The following is a 21,812-nucleotide window of genomic DNA, read 5'->3' as shown; positions in this document are numbered from 1 at the left end:
TTGGCCTTGTCTTAGCTGAGAGCCAGCTAGTAAAGGGCTAAGATTCAGCAGCACTGTGTAAAAGAACAAGCCAGACCTGCACTGCCAGGAGTAAAGGAGAGAAGGAGCCAATGGGGAAACATGTTTATCATGCTTACTGAAAATTAAAATCTGGTTTCTCAGAGTCTCTCATATTCAGGAAGCTGTTTCACCACTTTTGATGGTATTAACAAAGGAAAATGTGTTCACGGTAGGCATCTTAATGATTTCTAGTTCTTCATGAATGGCAAATACCTAGGGTTGAAATGTCTTTAGGAAAAATAAGGCTGAAAGGGAAAAATGTAGATAATGCATCTTAGTCAAGGCTAGCAGCACCTTTAGCACAGGACAGATAGTAGGCATGTTCTCATGATTCACTAGTTGCACAAACCATCACCCGGTCCTGCTACTTCTTTCACTTCAACATACACAAGTTGCCAAGCACATTATTCAGCAGTTTAACTTTCAGTCCTAAATTCTTCTGTCTCTGAAAATGGTGGTATGTTTAGAAGGTACAAAGATCTGCCCAAGTCATAATAAAACTGATGCATTGTTTTAGTGAGCTGCTACACTGACCAAAGATGTCAGCCGGCAGAGGGGGCAGAAGTCCGGCTTTCTTCCTGCAGGCAGTATGACTAGAGAGTGATACTCAAAAAAAGAAAAAAAAAAAAGGGGGGGAGGGGGGAGAAGAAAGAAAAGAAAACCAGAGCAAAACGTTGAGAGGAGACATTGAAAAACGAGCCAGCCTTTGTCAAATGGAAAAGAGAAAGCTGATAAGGAGTTTAGAGCATAAGTGTATTGCCAGTGTCCGATATGATAAGAGCCTAGGCATGGGAATATGCACATCTCAAGCCTTTCTTTAACAGAGTAGCGCTGCTTTCCATATAACAAAAATGCAGGTATAAAAGTAAGGTAACCAGGGTTATAATATTCTCTTTTTCTTCATACATTTAATCTGAGAGAAGTACAATACTACACAGAAGCCCTCACAGTCACTGAGTACCCCACTCGGTTGGATGCTGTGCTGTATCACACAGTTTCTTTATCCAGACAGCTTTTACTTTCAATTAGTAATTCCAGTGATTGGTAAACGGCGAAGATGCAAAGAGGTGAACAGACTTGTCCAACATCAGGACAGTGTCAAAAACATTCAGAACCTGGATCTCTTAAAACTTAGTCAATAGTCACGGCAACATAGGAACTTTGCCAGTCCCTGAAATAACCACATCAAACTCCAGCATAAATTTACCAAACACTTCTTGAACCTAACCATTCTGTTGTTTCTCATCTTTTTTATGAGGCTGATGTACCATTCCTACTGTTGTTACATATCTTATTTCCAAGCAAAATGCAGGTATAAAGGTATGGAAAGCTTCCTCTGAGTACAGCCCCTACATTTCTTCCAGATCCTTGCCATTTCAGTTACCTCCTTTCCAAGTTCCTTTGTCTTCTTTTACTACCCTCACTATTAAAAAATAAAAACCCAAGGATAACTCACATTCTAAATATCAAGATACTGTGGATGACAGTGCTCTTTACACCTTTTCTCTTTTTCCACTCTAAGTTAAGCAAAGAGACGAACTGGATATTCTTACATACTCTGCAGACACTATCACTACATCGTCAACTACATCTCCTATTAGGCCTCAGAAAAAGTAACTAAATCTGTAAACTTCAAAAAAAAAGAGGTTTACAAAAAATTCGAGAAAAGGGTGATGCAAAGTACCAAGATGCATGTGTGTAACAATGTATACAAGAGGGCAGTTGGTGGCATTCATTTACTAAGGGACACAGCACTGTCCCTTAGTTTTTGTAACTTCCAACTAGTCGTTGGTTCCCTCCTGTATTTATGCGTTGAGGATCTTTTGTCTCTCTCTTTTTCCGTTTCCAAACCACACATTAAAACCATTCAAAGGACACTTAAAATTTATGGCACTATATATCCTGACCAGCGGGTGTCGCTCTTTCTCAATGAATAACAAAGGTATCACTGCTAGCACAGGATAGGCTGGACATGCTATAGATAAAGTACCATGTCCTCTATTAAATGCATTTATTTGAAATGTAGATTCACTGCTGATCACTTCTTGTCATAAAAGATCAAGACTTGCTTTTTGCAAGAGGGGAAGGGTTAGCTTCAGATCACCTCGATATGTTCCAGTTACAATAATCTCCTTTCCCAAATCCAAACCATAATGTAAAATGTTTCTGGTAATGTCAAGCAGAAAGGTTTTCTCTTTTTACACTACACTATTAACAATTTCAAGCACTGAAATTCCCACATCTAGTGACCATGTTTGTCACTTCTGTCAACTGCATGACACAACAGCATGATACCTACAAAGCACACAAAAGTTAAAGTTATCGGTGAAGAACACTTGAGACCAGAATTCAGAGCAAGGCAGGCAAGGATGGTACCAGCTCTAAGCAGTACTAGACTACCATACTGTGCTATTCCAAGACAACTCAAAGCAGAGACCGGTGGGCTTGAGACTCTTGATCTTGATTCCAAAAAATGAATTATTACAGTCTGTTTATTGGGACCTGGAAGAATAACAAGCCTGGTATAGAAACATTAGGTAATGTCAGAAAGCCTGATGTTTAGCCTGAATGCCAGAAAGCACAAGGAGACATTAGCAACTGACGTTATTATGGGGAAATGAGCGGATTCTTTGACCAAGTGATAAAAAGCTGTGCTAAGCAGTGACAAAAGCAACTGAACTACAAGCATGAGGGCAGCTCCCATAAGTACAGATTAAGTTGCAGTGAGGACAAAGTCAAAGATAAATACAGATTAATGAGTAAGTGCATCAAGTTCCTCACTATTACCAATTACAAGAACAGCAACAACAAAAACAACAACAACAAAAAAAGCAAGCAAGTTCAGTTCAAAGGCAGTTCACCTAGTCAACCAGTAAGTCATGAACTGATAGCAAAGATGTTGTTCCAGTGATCTCTAATCACAGCAAAGCTCTGGCACAGAAACAATAGACTTTAGAAAAAGTCTGTGTAGAAAAGTTCAGAAAGTTTAGGAAAGAAGACTGTACAAGAATTCGTATGGAATTAGAGACGTGCTGCAGGTATCAGGCTATTGCACAGCTCAGCAGCAAACTGCAGGGGCAGCATTCTTGCAAGTAGTTTTGTCACTGGGGAAAGCTGTGTCCTATATATTAAAAAAAAGTTATCTTCTTACTGAGCCCACCTTGGCTGAAAGATACAGCCATTGAGTGTCCTCAATTGTAAAACCAATCCCAGTGATTTTTCCCTTTTATGTGATGGGAAGACCATATTCACTTTCCAGTTAGGCAATTTATGTGGGGAGAAAATAAGTGTTAATAGACATTAAAACTGGTATTAATTACCAAGACAATTGTCAAGACCCTCTGTAGGCACTAATCTCAGCCTGTCCTAGTCCCCAGGGAGACTGGGTGACAGTCCCCTGGGAGACTGCCCTGCACACACCCCCCCCCCTCACCCCGGCCCTGCTCCCCAGGTGGTGCTGTGTGATGGGTTCTGGCTGCAAGCTCCTGCCATGCTGGCCCTGGGGACCCCCCAATGCTTCCCATGCCCTGAGGAGCTGCTGGCCCCCGCAGAGCCCTGACAGCATCCAACCCTTCCTTGCAAGGCAGGGGAGGTCTAACTGCTCTTACTGAACCCTTTTCTGCAGTGTAGCATTGTGTTACTGCTTCAAAATGAAGCTTTCAAATTGTACTGAAACAGGTACTTTTGTAGAATTGGTTTGTAGAATATGGAAGCCTTTCAGTGAGATATGAAACTGTGCTTACTGAATGCTCACCTGCTGTTTTAGGCTGCAGCTGCTGTCTGTTACACCAAAGGTGAATCAAGTTTTCCTAAGTGAACAACAACAAAATGCTACAAAACTAAAGACATGATCTGGAATTGATTGTGTCCTCCTAGTTCCAAAGTATCTCATGGATTAATGAGGAGCCTCTTCCTAGGTTGCCTGGTAGAATCCATACTATTAGATAACAGAACCTAGAAATCACTTTTCATAGCTGTGATTTTACTATAATGTAGGTTATTCTAAACCTTTTCTTGCTGAACAGTAGTTTTAATTGTTGACTCTCCAATTGTACTGATACCAAAGGATTTAGTGTTTAAAAAAAAAAAAAATCTGAAGAGTATATGCAACCCTTTCTAATTAAAATAATACAAACTACCATGCACACAAAGGATAGAAGAGCCTTACATAGCGATCTTATATAAGGCTTTATAAAAATACTGCCTCTTTAGCTACCACTGGATTAAGGCATTTCTAAAATAGGTCGTAGCCCACAGGAGGAATGTATTTTCCTTCACACACAAAACCTGAGTGACTGCAGCACATCTACCTCCTGAAATGAATTAGGGAACATATTACCAGCAGATCACACAGACTGCTACAGATCATTTTGCTTCCTAATCTATTAGTGAGAGAAAGCACAAATCCCACGATCTGACTGTTTTGCCGATACTGTGTGTCTGCTAACATGTGATTAGTCATTCAATATGAGAATATTTTGAGGAATGTAAGACCGACAATCTGTTATAAATCAAGCCTGACTTAAGAAGATTCTTAAGAATTAAGAGTGGGGCTCAGACTGAAGAAAGCAGCTGGGGACTGTTCAGATCTCAGTACATTTATGATGGGAAAAAAGGCAAAAAGGAAAATAAGAGGTATGCCAGTTTTAGGTTTTGTAACCTGTGTAAGATGTTCTGCTTATATACAAGTAAAGGGTTCCCACCATGATGAATTTCCATTCAGAACTATTATTTGATGCCTTTTACAGCTTTCTAAGCATGTAATATACACTCAGCCAAAGGATTGGAGCACTATATTTTCCTCTATAAGAAAGGAGAGCAATTCCTGGAAAAGGGCTATGATGGAGGATTACAGGGAGAAGCTAATTTATGAAATGGCCATGGCCAAATAAAATCTCTGACTGAAGTGCCTGAAGCTGTTGATTGGGTTACTGCTCACTTGGTAATTTCTTGTTTCTGTTGTCCTGTTTTGATCATAAAGATAATTTTCTGTTCATGATGTGTTTTCTCATCTCATTTCCTTCCACAGTTTTTGTAGCTAAAATAGCTATTCTCTACAGAGACAGAAAATTCTGGACACCATTTTAGACACCAAACAGGAGACAACAGGTACCTGTTTTGCAGGTAATACCTGTAGCTCACTTTAATTTCTGTTATAATCATAAATAGTCATCACTCCTGAAAATTAAGATTATAGAATAAATTGTTAAATATCATATTGCCAATTGTAAAAAAGATTCAAATTTTTGTCTTGAATATCAAGAAAAATAAATGTAAGAATCCCCAAATGGAACCATTGAAAGTGTTATTAGTTGTAAACAATTTGGATGATGAATACAAACACACTCAAGTATATCAAAATAAAGTTAAGCTTCTTACTAGCAAAGACAAAGGCATCTCGAGAAGCAGACGGCATTTATTGCTTTCTCTATCCAAAGCTCAACTTTTGTCCTCATGAAAGCTCATACTCAAATTAAATGCTGTGTATTCTTACATACTATAAAAAGTGAGAATTACCTGTCGACTTCCTGATGTGTAAAAAACCTAAAGTTTTTTACCTGTATATTGCAATGAACATTTCAGAAGCTGTAAAACATGCTGATTCCATGATAGCAGAATTTGCTCCTGCCTTCAGCTCTCTCCATAACCTCCCACTTGAAAACATAACCTTAAAAATAATACACTATATGTTGTCATTGTCCATCTGTATCTACAGAGAACCCAAAACGATGGAAAGGATGTGTAGTGTCTATTTGCCCTTAGATCCATAATCCTTATAATGCTAACGCCTTTTCACCCACTTTCCACCAGCAATCCACTCCTGGCCTGCAGTTAGGGTACAAGGGCAGCCAGAATACCATGGGAAGCAGATTTTGATGGCTAGATTATTTTGTGGAAAGCGTCAGTACCTCATCAACTGGCAGGCCTATGGACCAGATGAACATTCCTGGAAACTGGCGGGCAACATGCATGAAGCTAAAAGGAGAGCTTTCTACAACTGCCCCTCCAAAACCAGACCTTTGCAAAGTGCAGGGACACACCTTGACAAGAAGTGGATTGCTCTTAGGGCTCTGAGTGTATCAACAGGCTGTATTTGCTCTGGTCAGCCTTTCCGTACACTCAGTGCTCTGGCAATATGCATGATTACTTCCCAAATTCACCTCAGGACATGACTACACAAAGCTGAAACAGGTACATCAGAGCTAGTTTTGAACTGGCTAGCCTGGGAACTGCTGATGGCAGAGTATCTCAGCACAGGTTAGCTGCCTAAAATGCTGGGTGTGCTTCCTGGTCTGCTCTGGGGGCAGTATCTGATCTAGCTAAACTGAGTGCATGTGTGCTGCCATGTCCTGGAGCAACATGTCTTCAGGGAGCAGCTCAGGAAACTTGTGGTCCAATTGCTGTTCAGTCTTGCCAGATGTTAAACAAAGCAGCATTTCTGCTCTCGAGTTTCTCTTCACATCTAGCACCTCCTTCCACAACCTCCTGCTGCTACCTGCCTGCAGCTGCATCCTGCTCTACCTTCCCTACCATCACAGGACCAGCACATTTCTTGCACTGTGTATTCCCTGTGCGCTCCCACAGAACCGTACAGAGGAGCCAGAGCTACACGCCAGGTGGCAGGGAAAGCTGGCAGAACAGAGCAACAGGGAAGGCTAAGGGATGTACAAGACGATGTATTTATGCGGCATACAAGCTTCCTCCTTGGTCTATGCAGAGCAAAAGGACATTCTGAGCCAGCACTCAGACAACAGCAGGATGACTTACAGAAGCTCAGTGGTGTTAGCTTGAGAAAATGAGAACAGCAGGATGCAAGCCTGAAAAATGATCCCTAACTGTATGGAAACTTCAGCAACAGTGCCATTTTTGCAGCTGTGTTTCACAGACCTTTGCATATGGAACAAAGCACTCTGCACTGACAAAAATTGTATTTTATTGTCCATTACATTTCAGGTATCACTGGGAAATACCGTACAAGATTATCTACATCTCATTCTTTCCAAGAATAACATGTTGTGCAGCAGGCATATACAGCATTAGTTATTACACAGAAGATCCAGAATACAGAAACAAGTATTTTTTCTGGTGTGTATAATGTCAGTTAAAAGCTCTGTCTTTTGAGTACTGTCAGTTGAAAATAGTGAACAAACCAAGACACCAAGACTCTTGGTTCTGCTGCTCAGGCATGCACTTTAACATGATCGTTTTCTGTTGGCTTTCTTCAGGCTCTGTGACAGCCTTATACCATACAGTTTTGAGTCCCAGAAGGTTCCTCTGAGTGCAAGAGGTGCCTAAACCCAACACCTTCCCAATACAAAGAGCTCCTTTTAGATCACAGCTCCCCAGAATGCTGGAAATCTCCCCCACTAGCAAAGTTTTACATTTCAGACATCTGTTCTTCTTTTTTTTCATGTAATCCCAAACAGAGGACCTAAGATGCTCTAATATTCTTGCTGTACAGTCTGTCATCTCCATGAGGACAGTAAAGCCTTTTGAAGTAAGGGGGAATGGTAAGGACGTAATTACTACTCCTCACAACCAACATGAAAGTAGAACTTCTCATTCCTTACTTGAAGTGTTTAGAAATTGAACTTAAAACAGATAAGGGATAGTTTCTGGTATTATCATCCAGAGTCAGATGGACTGAAAATGGCAAAAGTAACAGGAGCATTTGAAGGTAGATGTAAAATCATATACAAAAATCAAAATGGTGCTGTTCCAGTCATTGATCTTACAGTATGTAATTTCCCTTCCACTTAACACATGTAGCAGTTCATGGGTGGACACAACCTCAGTGTGAAGAAGCTGGGACTGCTCTCCCCTCTCACTAGATATGTGTGTCCTGGAGGGGGAGGCAGGTAAAGGGCTGGAGCTGAGACCCCTGAGGTGCCATTCAGGACCCAAGGTTTACATAGCAGCCCCAGAGACAAATTTTAGCTATTGCTGGTGATGCCTCTGCCATAACAGTGGAACTGTTTATACTCTCTGTGCACACCACAGGCTTTGGAAAGAAGCCATGGGGTTGAGCTGGGTAAGTGAGTGATATCTGTGTTATGACAAAAGTGCTGGAGACAAGTAGTGGAAACAAAGGTCAAGTCCTCATCCCTGTACCCCAAGTAAATTCACTCCCATAGAAAAAAGCAATTCTTTTGCACCTTTTTCTCTAACACAGTGGAATTTTCCCTCTCATATCTTTGAAACAGCAGTCAATGCACACTGCCTTCATATATTTTTAAGGTCACTATCTCTGTCATTGAGCCATGCACCAGAACATGAATAACTTAATTAATTGCCAACTGACCTGCAGAATCCAGTAAGTTACTGCTCTGTTGCCTCTTAGGCAATCAGGAAACCTCCTTGTGGCCTGCTCCTGACAGCCTCTGGGATGCTAAACATAGCTCTATCCAACGACCTTTTTAAACAAAGTGGAGGAAAAAAACCTTGGTTGAGAGCCAAATTCCCTATAAAGAGCAGAATGATTGTTGAATATGTGGTGCCACATACAAACCTTCAGCAAGACTCAGCACTAAATACCACTGGTTTGTCTTTAGGTCTCACTTTATGTTTCGGTTTGAGAAACAAACTGTTCCTCCAAATGCAATGGCAGTCTACCAATTTTAAGTTGTCAACAAGTGATAACCAGATCTTGGGTCTCCCTAAATATTTCTGATTAGATTTCTGGGATACTTATAGGTAGGTCAAGTGGGTGGGTGTGAGTTTAATACTGTTGGCTTGGGGTGAAAGTATTTAAAGCTTGTCATGTGGCAATTTCCCTTTCCCCACCAGCTGCCAGTTTGGCTTTCCCATGTTCCCTGTTATCCATACGGTCTCCTTCAAAGGGCAATGCTCTGCACTGCAAGGGAGTGAAAACAGGTTGTGATTGTTTACTTGCTTGGAAATAGTTGTTTACATCAACAGATTACAGTCTCACTAGTTGGTGGCTGTTCAGTTCCTAAAGGGAAGGAATTGAAAAAGAGGAGACAAATAATTACAAACCAGTAGGGCTGGATCTACTCTCTCCTATCCTAAAATAAACTAGGTACTGCCTCCTGGTATCTTGTAGTCCTCTTTGAGTCTTCCTGTGATTCCCGAGGATGTCAAACCATAGTTTGAGCTATTACCTCAGCAAATACTGTTTTACTTTTCTGCCATATAGCTGCTAAAAATAGAGAAGTATTTCCTCTCAAAACATGTGGCTTTCTTTTTCTTCAATTTTTTACTTTTCTGAAGAAAGAAACTTACCCCAAATCACCTATTTGCAGAGTTTTCCTCACCCTCTCTTTAAAAAGGGGAAAAAAAAATAAGTTTTACTTATCAGAGGAAAGAGGATTACCTGAGAATTTCTTGTTTGGTTTTGGATTCTCACTTAACACAGTTCACACCAACAGAAGATGGAGTTGCCATGCTTTCCCCAGAGAGGTCTTGCTAATGTACACTAAATTTTAGTACTTCTTGGTTTCTCCTAAATACCTTAAGACTCATGCATACATAAAAATACAACTGCTTTTTTAATCAATATTTTTAAACCAGCACCCTTACATCTGTTCCATGTGTTAAAAAATTTAAATAGGCAGTACTGGTGCATTGGACAGTTGATCAGTTGGGGTTAAAGGTTACAAATCGGTGCCTCTCTGTGTCCTGATCTTCCCAAACATTGCTTCATTTTGGAGTAGCTAGTGCAACTTTAAACATGTTTCTGTTGTTATGGTAGCCAGGGACAACTTGCGTTTAAGAGATTAATTGGCCATGAACATGCCCTACTGAAGCCTATAAACACTTGGAACTAGTAGGTTAACTACAACATTGAGAGCAAAATCATGTCAAGTACTTTATCAAGGGTGAACTCTTTCAAGGTCGTGCTATAACAATCTCATTTTCCATGGAAGACAACAAGCCTAATGAAAGCTCTTAAAGGAAAAGTACTAATCATTCCTCCTTTTGGTTTTGCATCAAATAATGCCATTTCTAGCAAAGACTATCTGTGCATGTGGGGTTTTGTGTTTATCTACTGCAGATAAGTGTACTTGAAGAGTTGATACGTTGGACGCTTGTGGGAATGTTATCTCCTGAACAACAAAAAAAGGGATGGGCAAGGAGGGGACAAACTTATAATCCATTAGACAGAGATATCCGCCTTGGCAACCAAATACAAAACAGTAGCTTTGTGGCCTTTGGGGTCTGTCAAACATAAGTGACTCTGAAAAGTTGTGTTTAGACAAGAAAACATTTCTAGAAAAATTATGAGCTTTATAGTGAAAGTTAACAAAAATTATTACAGAAAGGCCATTGAAATCTATGCTCTGTAATATTTAGATGCCTTGATCATGAGTCACTGATGTTTTTAACACAACCAGACATCTCCTGCTGTGCTCATTCCTCACAGCTGAGCTGCTGTGACTTTCTTCACCAGCTAGACCATCGCTGATGGCTTATATATGTCTCCAGTTTAAATTATATCCAAAACCTATTTTTTTTAGTTTCTTAGATTATTTTTTTATCCTATCTGCTGTTTGCTCCAGCAAGATTTGAAGGCAGAATGTTCTGTTCTACTAACACACTAGGACACAAGAAATCTGGTTGCTTCAGCTGGGGTTAAAGTACATGAAAGAAAGAATAGATTGAGGCTAATACGTCCAAGTAAATCTTTGTGCAACTACAGCCATTGCAGCTTCACCTTTTTTCTTGATTATAGACTACAGAGTTGTCCAGCAGAGACTGGTAGCTTTAAGACAGACTGTTGTTGGGGAGAATAAATTAGTTTAGCCAACAGAAAGTTCTTTGAAGGGCTCCAGAGACACAAGCTGCTCTTTATTTTAAGTGGTTGTTTCGTGGCATGAAAATTAAGGAAAGCATTTCCATTTTTTCATGCTATAATAGTGCAAGATACTCTCATTCCTGAGTGCATGAAGCACTTCACTTTCTTCTAAATGGGACTATGCTGTCTTATGTTGAATAGCCATGTGCTTCTAGAAAACATTCCTGCTAGTCTGAATAAAACCTCGTTTACAGTGCTTACAGATTTCTGTTATTCAAAGGAATTTCTGACTAAGCCATAAAGAGAAAGATGTCCCTGTGTCTTTGTAGGCAATTTTGATGTCCCTCAGTTCTCTCATAAATCTATTTCCAGGCTCCTGAGGCTTGACATTTTGTAGAAATGTCTTATGCTTATACAAATGTGATCATACACAAATTAGAGTTGGTTGGAAATTTTGGTAAAGGAACAATTTTTTCTGCTGAAAATACCAATCTGTTAAAATTAGAAAGTAGTCTGGGAATGTGTTGGTTTCAGCAGAACTGGAGAAGGAGACCAGACAGGTTTTAATGGAAGCTTGCCTAGCTTTGGACTCTACTAACAGACAGCCTGCCTGGCAGGGAGTTTGGCCATATCTGCCTTTCTGTTTTGCCTCAGAATAAAGTATTTTCAGGGATTTAAAGCCTCAACCAAAGGAAAATTCCACCTACAACATGGGTATACTAAGGATATCTGTTTTCAGTTTTTTCTTTAGCTCATTCTAGATTGCATTCAGAAATGCTCGATAGCCTCACTGCATGTAAAATGAAGTTGTTCAGCTGGCTTCAGTCAGAACTAACTAACTAATATTTCCACAACACCTAGAAAATTTAAAAATTAATTTACAAATACACACTATTATTCTGCATTTTTCTTGAGACCTTTCATCTGCATATGTATAAACTATTACAAACCAGTTTTGAATCAATAGCTAATCCCAATGCTGTTCAAATCAAAGCATGAGCCACATATCATACAAAAAGATCTCCCACTTCAAACCAACTTTCTGAATCAACTGCCTAAAGATGTTATTTTTAAAACATGCATAGCTCCTATTAGTAATGAGTGCTTCACATTTTTAAAGCATTTAACAGCCTAACATATTTTCTGCTTTTTAAAGAGCAGTAAGGTTTGGATTTTGCCTTTTATCTGAGTTTAGCTGGCAGTAGTCCGGAACTGACAAATTACATTCATGCACTCACTACAATCTCCAGAAGCACTGATCTTGACAGAAACCTTTTTTTCAGTGCCCTGCCATTCCTGGGATTTAAGCTCCCTGATTCAATTCGGTGTCTGTATCTGCATTAACATTTGTGCTGCTATGTTTGTCTTTTGTGCTCATCTCTACATGTCTTGTTACCAGAATGTCTGCATGTCCTCTCCTTCCCTGAGCACAGGAATTAAGCTTCCATTTTGATTCTATATCACTAAGACTTTCTAGAACAGATCCAATCAGTTCTTCAAACATTGACAGAAACAGTTCATCATCATGACTTCATGATCAGTGTTCGTGATGCTGATACATGTATCATTGACCTTGACTGTGAGACAAAAAAATCAGCAGGTTTTGGCATGTGATCTATGACACTTCTCCACAGGGACAGGAAATTGCTACCACCATTTACAAACACCAACCTCTTTGTAGTACTCACTAATGTTTCTTAGGTTCAGTATAAGAAAAAGGGGAAAGAATAAATGCATACAGTGACGCTGTGCAAATACAGCAAATGACAGCTTGATTATCATGAAGACAACTGAAACACTTTTCTTCTTGAATTTGATACCATCTGGAGTCTACAAGGAAACGAACAATTGTAATGTTAACATCAAGGAGTATTTTTATTTTGCTGGTTTCTGTAAGAACAGAGAGGTTTTGCACAGAAGTGTAACTGAATTCCATCAATAGCACCATATCAACGCCACACTACAGTATTTGTTTTCACTATAGAAACAAATGGTTTCACTATAGAAACAACATTAGCCTGTGCAGACATTAATACATATTCATTGCACAGCCTATTACAAATTTGAGCTTCTAGAACAAGATGGATTGAATTTCTTACTTAAATGATGGAAAAACTCATCAATAATTTCAAAAAATGAAAATAAAACTTACATAGCCTATGGCTTTGTGCCCTGTGGTTAGGTTATTCTGTGCCTAAAGTGAAGTATGCTCACATCAAAGTTCTTCCTTAGGAACTTTTGTAACATCTCTCTCCTGAAAAGACTCTTTGGTGCCAAACAATTTAATTGAGCTTGAAGTGAAGTGTTTACATCTTTGGGGTTATTATTTTATCTCTCCTCTATCCAAATGCTTATTTTAACAAAACATGAAGAAACTTAGTATCTCTGACATGTCTCATCCTCTGTCAATGTTAGTTGAAATTTGCCAACTGGCTCAAAAGTTTTTGGTAAGGCACTTTCAGACTGACATGCTCAGACAGTGTGGTTGCATAAACCTCATTTCCTTAGGAAAAGAGACTAAAAATTAATAACTGGCCCCATGTATTTTTAGAACAGCCAAATCCTGGAACTTTACAGAATGCTAAAGACAATTCTGTTTAATATTAATGCACCTCCATTAGCATCTTAAGTCATTCCACCATATCAGCCAGTTGAACTTGCAACCTTAAGCAGTAAGAGGAACATTGCACTTTAATAAAACAGTTCTTGAGTTTCTTCCCTTTAATATTGCTTATCTTTCGGTACCTGAAGTTTATATTCATAGACAAGACATCAGCTTAATACCTCTCTGTAGCTACTAAATAGATGAAAAGTAGCTACTGTAGTTCTAAACTGGAAAACTTGTCAGTTCAATTTCTGTACAAAATGTCCAAATAAGTAACTGTTATGCTGGTAAAAAATATCCTGAATCCAGTAATAATAACCATAATCATAATCATAATCCTTAACTTATCCTTTTGAAAGCACATAATGTCCAGACCTAAGCTGTGACATCAAGATCAAAATGAGAATCTCAAAAGCAGTCATAATTACTCTGAACTTTAGTTGTTGCTCACGCTGGTCATATTACAATCACATCACTGGAAAAAGCAAAATATCTGCTTGCATTCTAGAGATTTGTGAAAAGGACAAAAATGGGAATTTGATGGTCCCTTTGAGATAAACAATTATAAATAATGGGCTATAGGTCCTATTTACAGATAAAAACAGAAGCAGAACACTGTGCTAACTTACTTGCTATATATATTTAGTTTCACTGAGAGCTGCTACAGTCAATGAACCAAAAGATAGGCAGGCAAGTGCCCCACAGTCATTAAAAGGAACCACCAGACCCTTGTCTTTTTGCCTTTTAATGTTCTTTACATCATCAGCAGCAGCTGTGTGCCAAACAAAAATGGAGTATCAGCCAGAACGGTGGCTCTTAACATCTTCAATTGCATTAACAGAACATGACTACTGCATTTTTTACATGAATTTGAGGGAAGTAAAAAAATATTGAAAAAGTAAAGCCCGAAGAGAAACAATACCAAGAGGAAACTGCAATTTTTCATCTATCCCAATAATATGAACTCTCTTCTTTTCGTGTTACTCGTGGTGACACAGACTTTAGTACATAGAATCTTTCCTAAAAGAAAAAACACTTAGCAGGCCAGCTCCCGTTTTACAAACATGTTCTTGATTTTTCTGTACTCTCTTCCCAAAGTCATAATTTAGCAGCATTATTGATATCATTCATATTTTTTGTAAGGATCACACACTTTTAAAATATTCAACAGGAATTCCTTAGATGAGTTCTTTTCAACAAGCTGCCAGGAACAGGTATGTGTGTGTGCCTGTGTGCCTCTCTGTGAAGGAGCTGTGGGAGTCTGTCCCAAGGAGGAGAGGGGTAACAAAGTAAGCTTAGGGCATGTTTTCATATGAAGCTGAGCTGACACCACAGTTGTCTGGTGGCAAAAAGGAGAGCTAGCCCTCATCCCGTTCCAGTTTTGGCCAACTGGTCAGTGCTGGTTCCAGCAATCAGACCATTTGTTGATATACTGTGACTCCTTGACGTATCCAAAGCTACTCGCTTTCTTGCTTGGCTAGATTTCTGCCATTAAAGTGAGTTGACTTTGCTTAGGAGGGCTACAGTGAGAGCCAGAGGCAGCACACATTACGCAGCAGAAATAGGTGTCCAGGACAGAAGAAGGGAAGGTGAGAGAGGGAATCTTAACTTTTTGGTCTTGGTAAACTATTATGCCAGATATAATGAAACCATACTCTAGGGAGGACATTCTCCCTATCTTTACCATGCAGTCACAAGACAGACATCGTCCCCTAGGAATGATTTGAAGCAACAGCCGTTACTCTCCCTGAGTCACCGTTTGGAGGAGTTCTTTCCCCATAAATCATACAGGAGCCTGGAGAGCAGACTTTGTTGCTAGGCAAACTCTGCATTTGTGAAATGTTTTGCCGTCAAGCCAGGTGGTCCGCAGTACTTGCCAGATGACTTGCTGTGTTACTTCGCAATTATTCTGTACAACTTTATATGAAATTCAACAGGTGATTATGATCCACTAGGAGCACTAAGAAAACAACTGGACAGTACTTCAAGATGCTGAATGTGTATTACTAACCTGACAGAAGACCATCGTCTTTCTCCTGCTAGCCTAGGTTTCTGGTGGCATAGCAAGTCGAACTGGCTATTCAGGGATATCCAAGGACAACTAAAACTGGCAGGAGCAAGCTGAATGGCTGAGGTGGAGGATGAGGGGAGCAGAACTGGAGGTAGTTTGTTAGCAATGGGCTGTTAAATCAGCTCACCCCATCCCATGGGAGGTTAGGGGATATAAAGACTTGTCTAACTTTTAAATGAAAGCAAGGACTAACACTCATTTAACAAGTGGCCAAACCAGCACAAAGAAACCTGGAACAGCTGCAAGTTCTCACTTAAACTTTCATGGTGTTACACGACAAGAAAGTGGCAGGTCTGAGAACACAATCTAAGAGTCCCTCTCATGGGCCTCCCTCTTGCCTTAGACTTGCCTCCCTTTTCAACCAGCCTGTGGTTTCTCTACTGACTGCCAACAAGCCTTCCAGCTGTGCTAACTCCAGCAGTGATGCTGACATCCGTTCGCTAAGAACTGGACTGAGACCAACAGCTCCTTTTGTATCTCCCCACAGTCATTACTTCTTCACTATTGACTTGGACAAGATTCAAACCAGTTGCCTACGGGTGAAAGGTTCCTTCTCCTGTCATGGATTCCACGCTCTCTCTTTCCCCTAGCTTCCAGCTGTCATCTCCTACCCCTTCTTCCTCCCAGTGGCTCTCTGAGCTTCTTGACCATTTTCAGCTGTCCCTCAGCTCCAGCCCTGTATGCCTATATCCAGCTTTCTCATCTTCAAAAGCTGCTAGTCCTTTTTCCTTTGTCTTTCCTGCTTAAGGTTGCTTCCCTTTGTTCTTGAGCTAGCCTGATCTTGTATTGCTTTTCCTCCAGTTTCAGCATCAGTGGCACCAGTATCAGTTTCTATGACAATCCAATCTACCCTTCTGTCTTTCGGTCCCAGGGTCTCCTTTGTCCCTGTTTCATTAGACTTCACTTGTTCTGCTTCATCACTTCTTAGCCCAAGTGCTACCCACTCAGGTCCCCTCTAAGTTTCTGGGTTTTAACTGAAAAATTCAGCTACCCAGACAACAGGAGCTGAAAAGACCAAGATGAGAAGTCACTGGATGTTCCAGAGAAATGGGAAAGATAGGACAAGGCAGTTGGACTGCAGTGAGTAAAAAACAACAGGGCGTATCTGAGGGGAAAAGGTACTATGGATCCACCAGTGCAGACCTGTGCACATTCAGTTGTTTTATTTTCCTGGAATTTGAGCCGGTGCAGCTGTGCAGCACCGGGCTGCACTGTTATGTAGACTTAGCCTTGGGCTGACACAAGGTGGCCTCTGTCACTCACAGAACAAAATAACATATGACAACAAGCAGTTACCTCTTCTCCCCAAACAGGAGTGAAACCAAACTGTTCTACTATTGGACACCACTTCAGTGTGTACGTACATGTGGGTGCACATATAGTGATCTTCTTTCAATAGGCTTGAGTTATGTCTTCCTACTTCTGGTTCTTTGCTTCCACAAACATGGCAGAAAAGCCAGGGGATCTTCTCCACCCCTATTTGTACGGCCAAAGTGGCCTGCAGCGACTTCAAAGTGTAACATTCCCCAACACAATTACATTCTAGCACTTTGAGTACCTACACTGGATTCTGGTTTTGGTTGATGTTCATTGCTACCTGGTGTCTAAACAGGGGTCAATAATATTATCAGGATAACTGCCTGACTTCATCCCTCACCACTCAGTTCACACGTATGTGGACACAGTATTTTAGCCAAATGAATACAATATTCTGGACCATAATTCAGCCATTCCAGTTGTAACTAAATGTATACATGTTTCAGAAACACAAACTCATCACATAAATGAGGCTCCACTTAAAATTAAATTATTTAAACGTGTGGGTTTGCCAAGTAACTTCATTACCATACATAAAACTCATTACCAATACATATTATACTTTTCGTTCAAAAGATGAAATATGAGGGTTACACCCGAATATCTTGACATTTGGATGTGATTTAAGCAAGTGCATAGCCGAGTTTAGAAATCAAATTCAAGCCAGGCACATACTTCTTTTTCTGGACTGAGGACCATATGGCAAAGTGCTGGACTCTCACATATATTAATATCCAATACCTTAAGGCTCTTACATAGCCACAGGAATTGGTTGGTTAAGATCAATGTATTGCTATTGCATGTCACAGCTGTTTCTCAAGCCATCACCTCTTTCTAAGTTCTCAGTGAGATCTTCTACTCTGTTCTTGGAGATTTCAGGAGTTAAGTATTTCACAGTACCTCCAGTGAAGCTGAAAATTACCTAAGCGAAAATGTTTTCACAACTGGGAGGGGGAATTGTCAAGCAAACCCACTCACCCCTTCAAACGTTTTGTTTTGAACCTATAATTTTAGTCTAGAATAACTTTGCTAAAATAACACAAATTCCACATATAATTAGGCAAATATAATTCCCTTTTCTACCACACACTATGAAGTGCCTTAAGAAGCATGAGTTTACTCCCTTAAAAGAAACTTGAAGTATCAGGCACACTACAAATGGTATAGGTAATGAGGCTATCTTGGCAATTTCAGAATGCAAGAGGAAGGTCACCTCCTGAAGCACTTGCTGTTCCCTCGCCTTGCCTGTTTCTGGAAAGTTAGGTTCTTTTAGCAGAACTGGCTCTAGATCAGAACAGACTCCAGTCCCTCTTGGACAGAAACTTCCCACAAGTTTGTACATGAGTTATGTGGTCTTTCTGGCATATGAAGGACGAAAGGACAATGAAGGGACTCTGCACATCCAGCTCCTTCAGGCTACACAAACATCAGCTACATACTTGGAAGATTTGATTTGTTATGAAACCAGTCATCATCATCATAGCAATGCTACATAAATTACTCCAAAACTGCAGATGTAACATGGGAAACTTTTTCACAATAAAATTAATTGTATTTTAGATTAGCATGTTATTGCTTCAACAATGTTTAATGACATTTAATATTGTAAAGTATGTTCTTTCCAAGACAGAAACTTCTTATGTAAATGAACACACCATGGAATTACCAGGATAACTATTAGCAAAAATATACTTAAGACAAAATGCTGCCCAAAACCTATGTTTAAAATGTTTCCTTTTAAGCAATCTCAAAGGAAAAGCTTTTAAAAGAGGTCAATTTATGTATTCTTACATGTAAATTTTAAATCCGTGTACTGTTAAAGAAATAAGTTTTCTGATAGTAATGCAAATATTTTCTCCAATTTTCTAGTACGTGTGGGAGTGAGTATAGATGTTTATTTTTTTATTTTATTTTAATGCCCATCACAGAATATAAGTACATATTAAATATCAGCCTTAGACTAAGATAAAAGCAACAGAGATGATGAAACAAATGCATTTTAGCAAAATTAGTAAGTCTTAACCTCAAATAGGCTTAAATCATGACTATTCACATATTTAAGTTTACACAAATTACATCTGTTTAAGCCTTAGGAATTATTATGTACTATAGGCATAGTCCTTGAAAGGGAGCCTAGGACTTTACTTGCCAAAATTTCATTAATCAAAAAATCCTTTTCAAATAATCCATACACAAATCTGAAGGGTGAAAGGAAGTAAATACTAATAAGACCATCTATTTTATGCCAAACAGAAGCATTATGATTAATTCTTATAATTCTCTGGGCAGTTCCTGACTGCAGTAAACGATATTGTTTTCTTCCAAAATGCTGTTAGGCCATAGAAAAGTTCATCTGAGATAAACAGGACAATTCCAACACTCTGCATTTCTTTAGGACATATGCTAAATTTATAACAAAAGCAAGGACTTTTGGCTTAGTTTGCACTCACTACAGCCAGTAAAACTTCCTTTTGCCTTAGTGAGAGCACAGCTGGACCCTTTCTACAGGTAAAATAACAAATTATCATTCTGTTAAGCAGCACTCAAAGCAGTAATTGAGGTCTTGCTAAACTTGACAGATACCATAAGCAGCTCAAAGAAAACAGTAACAGCTGTATTAATATACTAGCCACTGTTTTACAAAGGTAAATGAAAGCTTTAATTTCTTCCTTGTATGTACTACATACATGGTATAATGAAAAAGTTTTGCCAGATTTCTACTCATTTTATATTCAAGACTGTAAATGAATTCAAATCAGTAATGTTATGATTATATATATTTGTCCAAAAAATTACTTGTTTTGGCACTTCAGCGTAAGCAAAATGGACTTATAAAAAGGTGACATATCTGATCAGAGCTGAACCTTCCACATCGCATGGTAAAAACTGCAGTGTCCAAAGTTAGAATAATGTAAAGTAGCTAAGGCATCAATGAAAACTGCCACATATAGGACTTCTCCTCAGAAACATCAATTATACAGTGTACATCTTTGAGGATAGATGTCACGTGAAGAATAAAAACCCCTTCTCTGGAAATGTTAATGGATATAGCAGCTGACCCTTTGAGAAACTGGCATTTCCATTGCTTTCAGTGGGATTACTCATGGAACAGGTTTTCAGCCCAGGAGCTCAAGTACTATGAGTTCTGGCTGATTAAGTGGACAGTCTCAGATTTTTCTTACACAAAAGATTATGTGAAAATGCAAGTACTTACACTGTAAAATGATAGATAAAACACTTCCATCCACTGGGCCTCTCCAGGAAGTTGTAGACATCTCCCTGCATACTAGTTTTAGTTAAATAATGGCTAAGGAAACACTTTGTTGTACAGGCCCTGTGGACTTCACTTTCTGTCAAGGATGCAGCCTTTGTGTCTTCCTCAGAGTTGCGGGGAATCCCGGATCCATTATTCACCAGGGTTTCTGGATCCAGCGCCACGGAAGAGTACTGCATATTGCCTAAGTTCCCCCTGACTTCCAGCGATGTGGCAGATTTCTTATTTACATTCAGACTGCTAAGCTGGGAAGCGGAGCCTTGAACCCATCCACAGCGGTTATACATGGAGTGCCCAACAGTTTCTCCACTATCACAGGACATTCTGTAACAATGCACAGGTATTGCTAAGCCTGATCAATATTTAAAATCACGAAGACGGTATTGTGTGTCCTCCCTGCCCAGAGTGTTCTCCAGCAGCTGATGACTTTCTGCTGTTATCACAGAGCCTCTCTGTGACACAAGTGTGAACTGTCAGTCTGTCACCTTCTGTCACTCACAGCCTCTGAAATTAAATCAGAAAAACGTATTAGACAATGACTCATGCTAGACATCAGAAGTAACTTGAGACTGGGAAAGGAAAGATGTTAAGGCTTCTGGAGGAAGGAAGTTACATTTGTTAAGAAGGAAGCTTAAAACTGTTTAAATAGTGCAACACCAGTACAGCTACAGAGTTTTCCTGAGAGGTAATCCTATGATATTATTTTAAGCTAGGCAGTTCTTAAAGTGTCCTGATTAGAGGTGAAACTGTGAAAATTTCCTGGAATTTATAAACTTTCTATTGCCTGAAACCTCTATTGATTGAGGTTTTGAACTGTAACACCTACACCTTCAAGAGATCTTATCTGGAATGTTAATGTTACAGAAAGATTTTAAGCCTGGACTAAATTATTTCAGTCACCTCATGGATCTGATCTTGCAGTCCATGGTGCTCAGGAACAATTTTTCTCAAGTGCAAAAAGGAGGATGCCTTTATCTATAACTGTCACTGGAAGCCTAATATTGTTACAAGGGAAAAGATCAAAGACTCCTGGCCTGATTTTCTTCAGGCCATTTAATGTCTGCTGCTAACTTTGCTACTCTCAAGCAAGTACCTAGAGAAAACAGAAAATAAGGCTTTTGCAGATCAATATATATTTCATGAGGCAGACTTACATTGCTGCTAATACACAGATACTCAGCAGCAATAATTTTTGAGACTGACAACAGCTAAGTGTCATTTTCTGCACTGCCTCATTTCTTACACAGTACCATGAAAAGCTTCCTTACTTGAAATGCTTATCTAAAATGAAAATACTGTGAAAATATGAGAATATGAAAAATATCATGAGAAGTGAATTTAACTTCAAAGCACTGCTGATGTTAATGTAAAAAGTATGTCTGTAATGTCATATTGTAATGTACTGTGTTATCCACAATATAAATCCCACATGCCTAGGAGTTACAGCTGGCTGCTCCTCTCCTCAAGAGACTCACACCCACATTCCGAGTTACTTTAGCATTAGCAGAATAGAGTAATTTAGAGAGAATTTCAGCCTTCACCCCTTCTTTTTAAATGAAGCTTATTTTTTCTTGTTGCTTAAAGATCCTCATGTATAGTGGATGAACTCCCATTGTAGTACATCTGGACAGAGCCCTCCGAGTTATTCCACAACACATTTACATGGAGCAGAGGAGTTGTTACAATGTGCTCATTTCTTAACACTGCTCATTGTAAGGTGGACTGATGC

General features: G+C 39.5%; 1 protein-coding gene across 1 annotated transcript in view; it reads right to left on the bottom strand.

The window, feature by feature from the left end:
* The window catches only part of LOC121089667 (potassium voltage-gated channel subfamily KQT member 1-like), a 511,237-nt gene extending 490,656 nt beyond the window's left edge, over positions 1-20,581 (bottom strand). Inside the window, exon 1 of the mRNA XM_040597076.1 lies at positions 20,024-20,581. Within this exon, the coding sequence (XP_040453010.1) occupies positions 20,024-20,406 (383 nt within the window). The 5' untranslated portion in view covers positions 20,407-20,581. The remainder of the gene's footprint in view (positions 1-20,023) is intronic.
* Between the last annotated feature and the right edge of the window lie 1,231 nt (positions 20,582-21,812).

This window comes from Falco naumanni, chromosome 5 (assembly GCF_017639655.2).
Source record: "Falco naumanni isolate bFalNau1 chromosome 5, bFalNau1.pat, whole genome shotgun sequence".
NCBI lineage: Eukaryota > Metazoa > Chordata > Aves > Falconiformes > Falconidae > Falco > Falco naumanni.
Note: the sequence above shows the minus strand (reverse complement) of the source record. Positions and strands in the feature narration are given on the sequence as shown.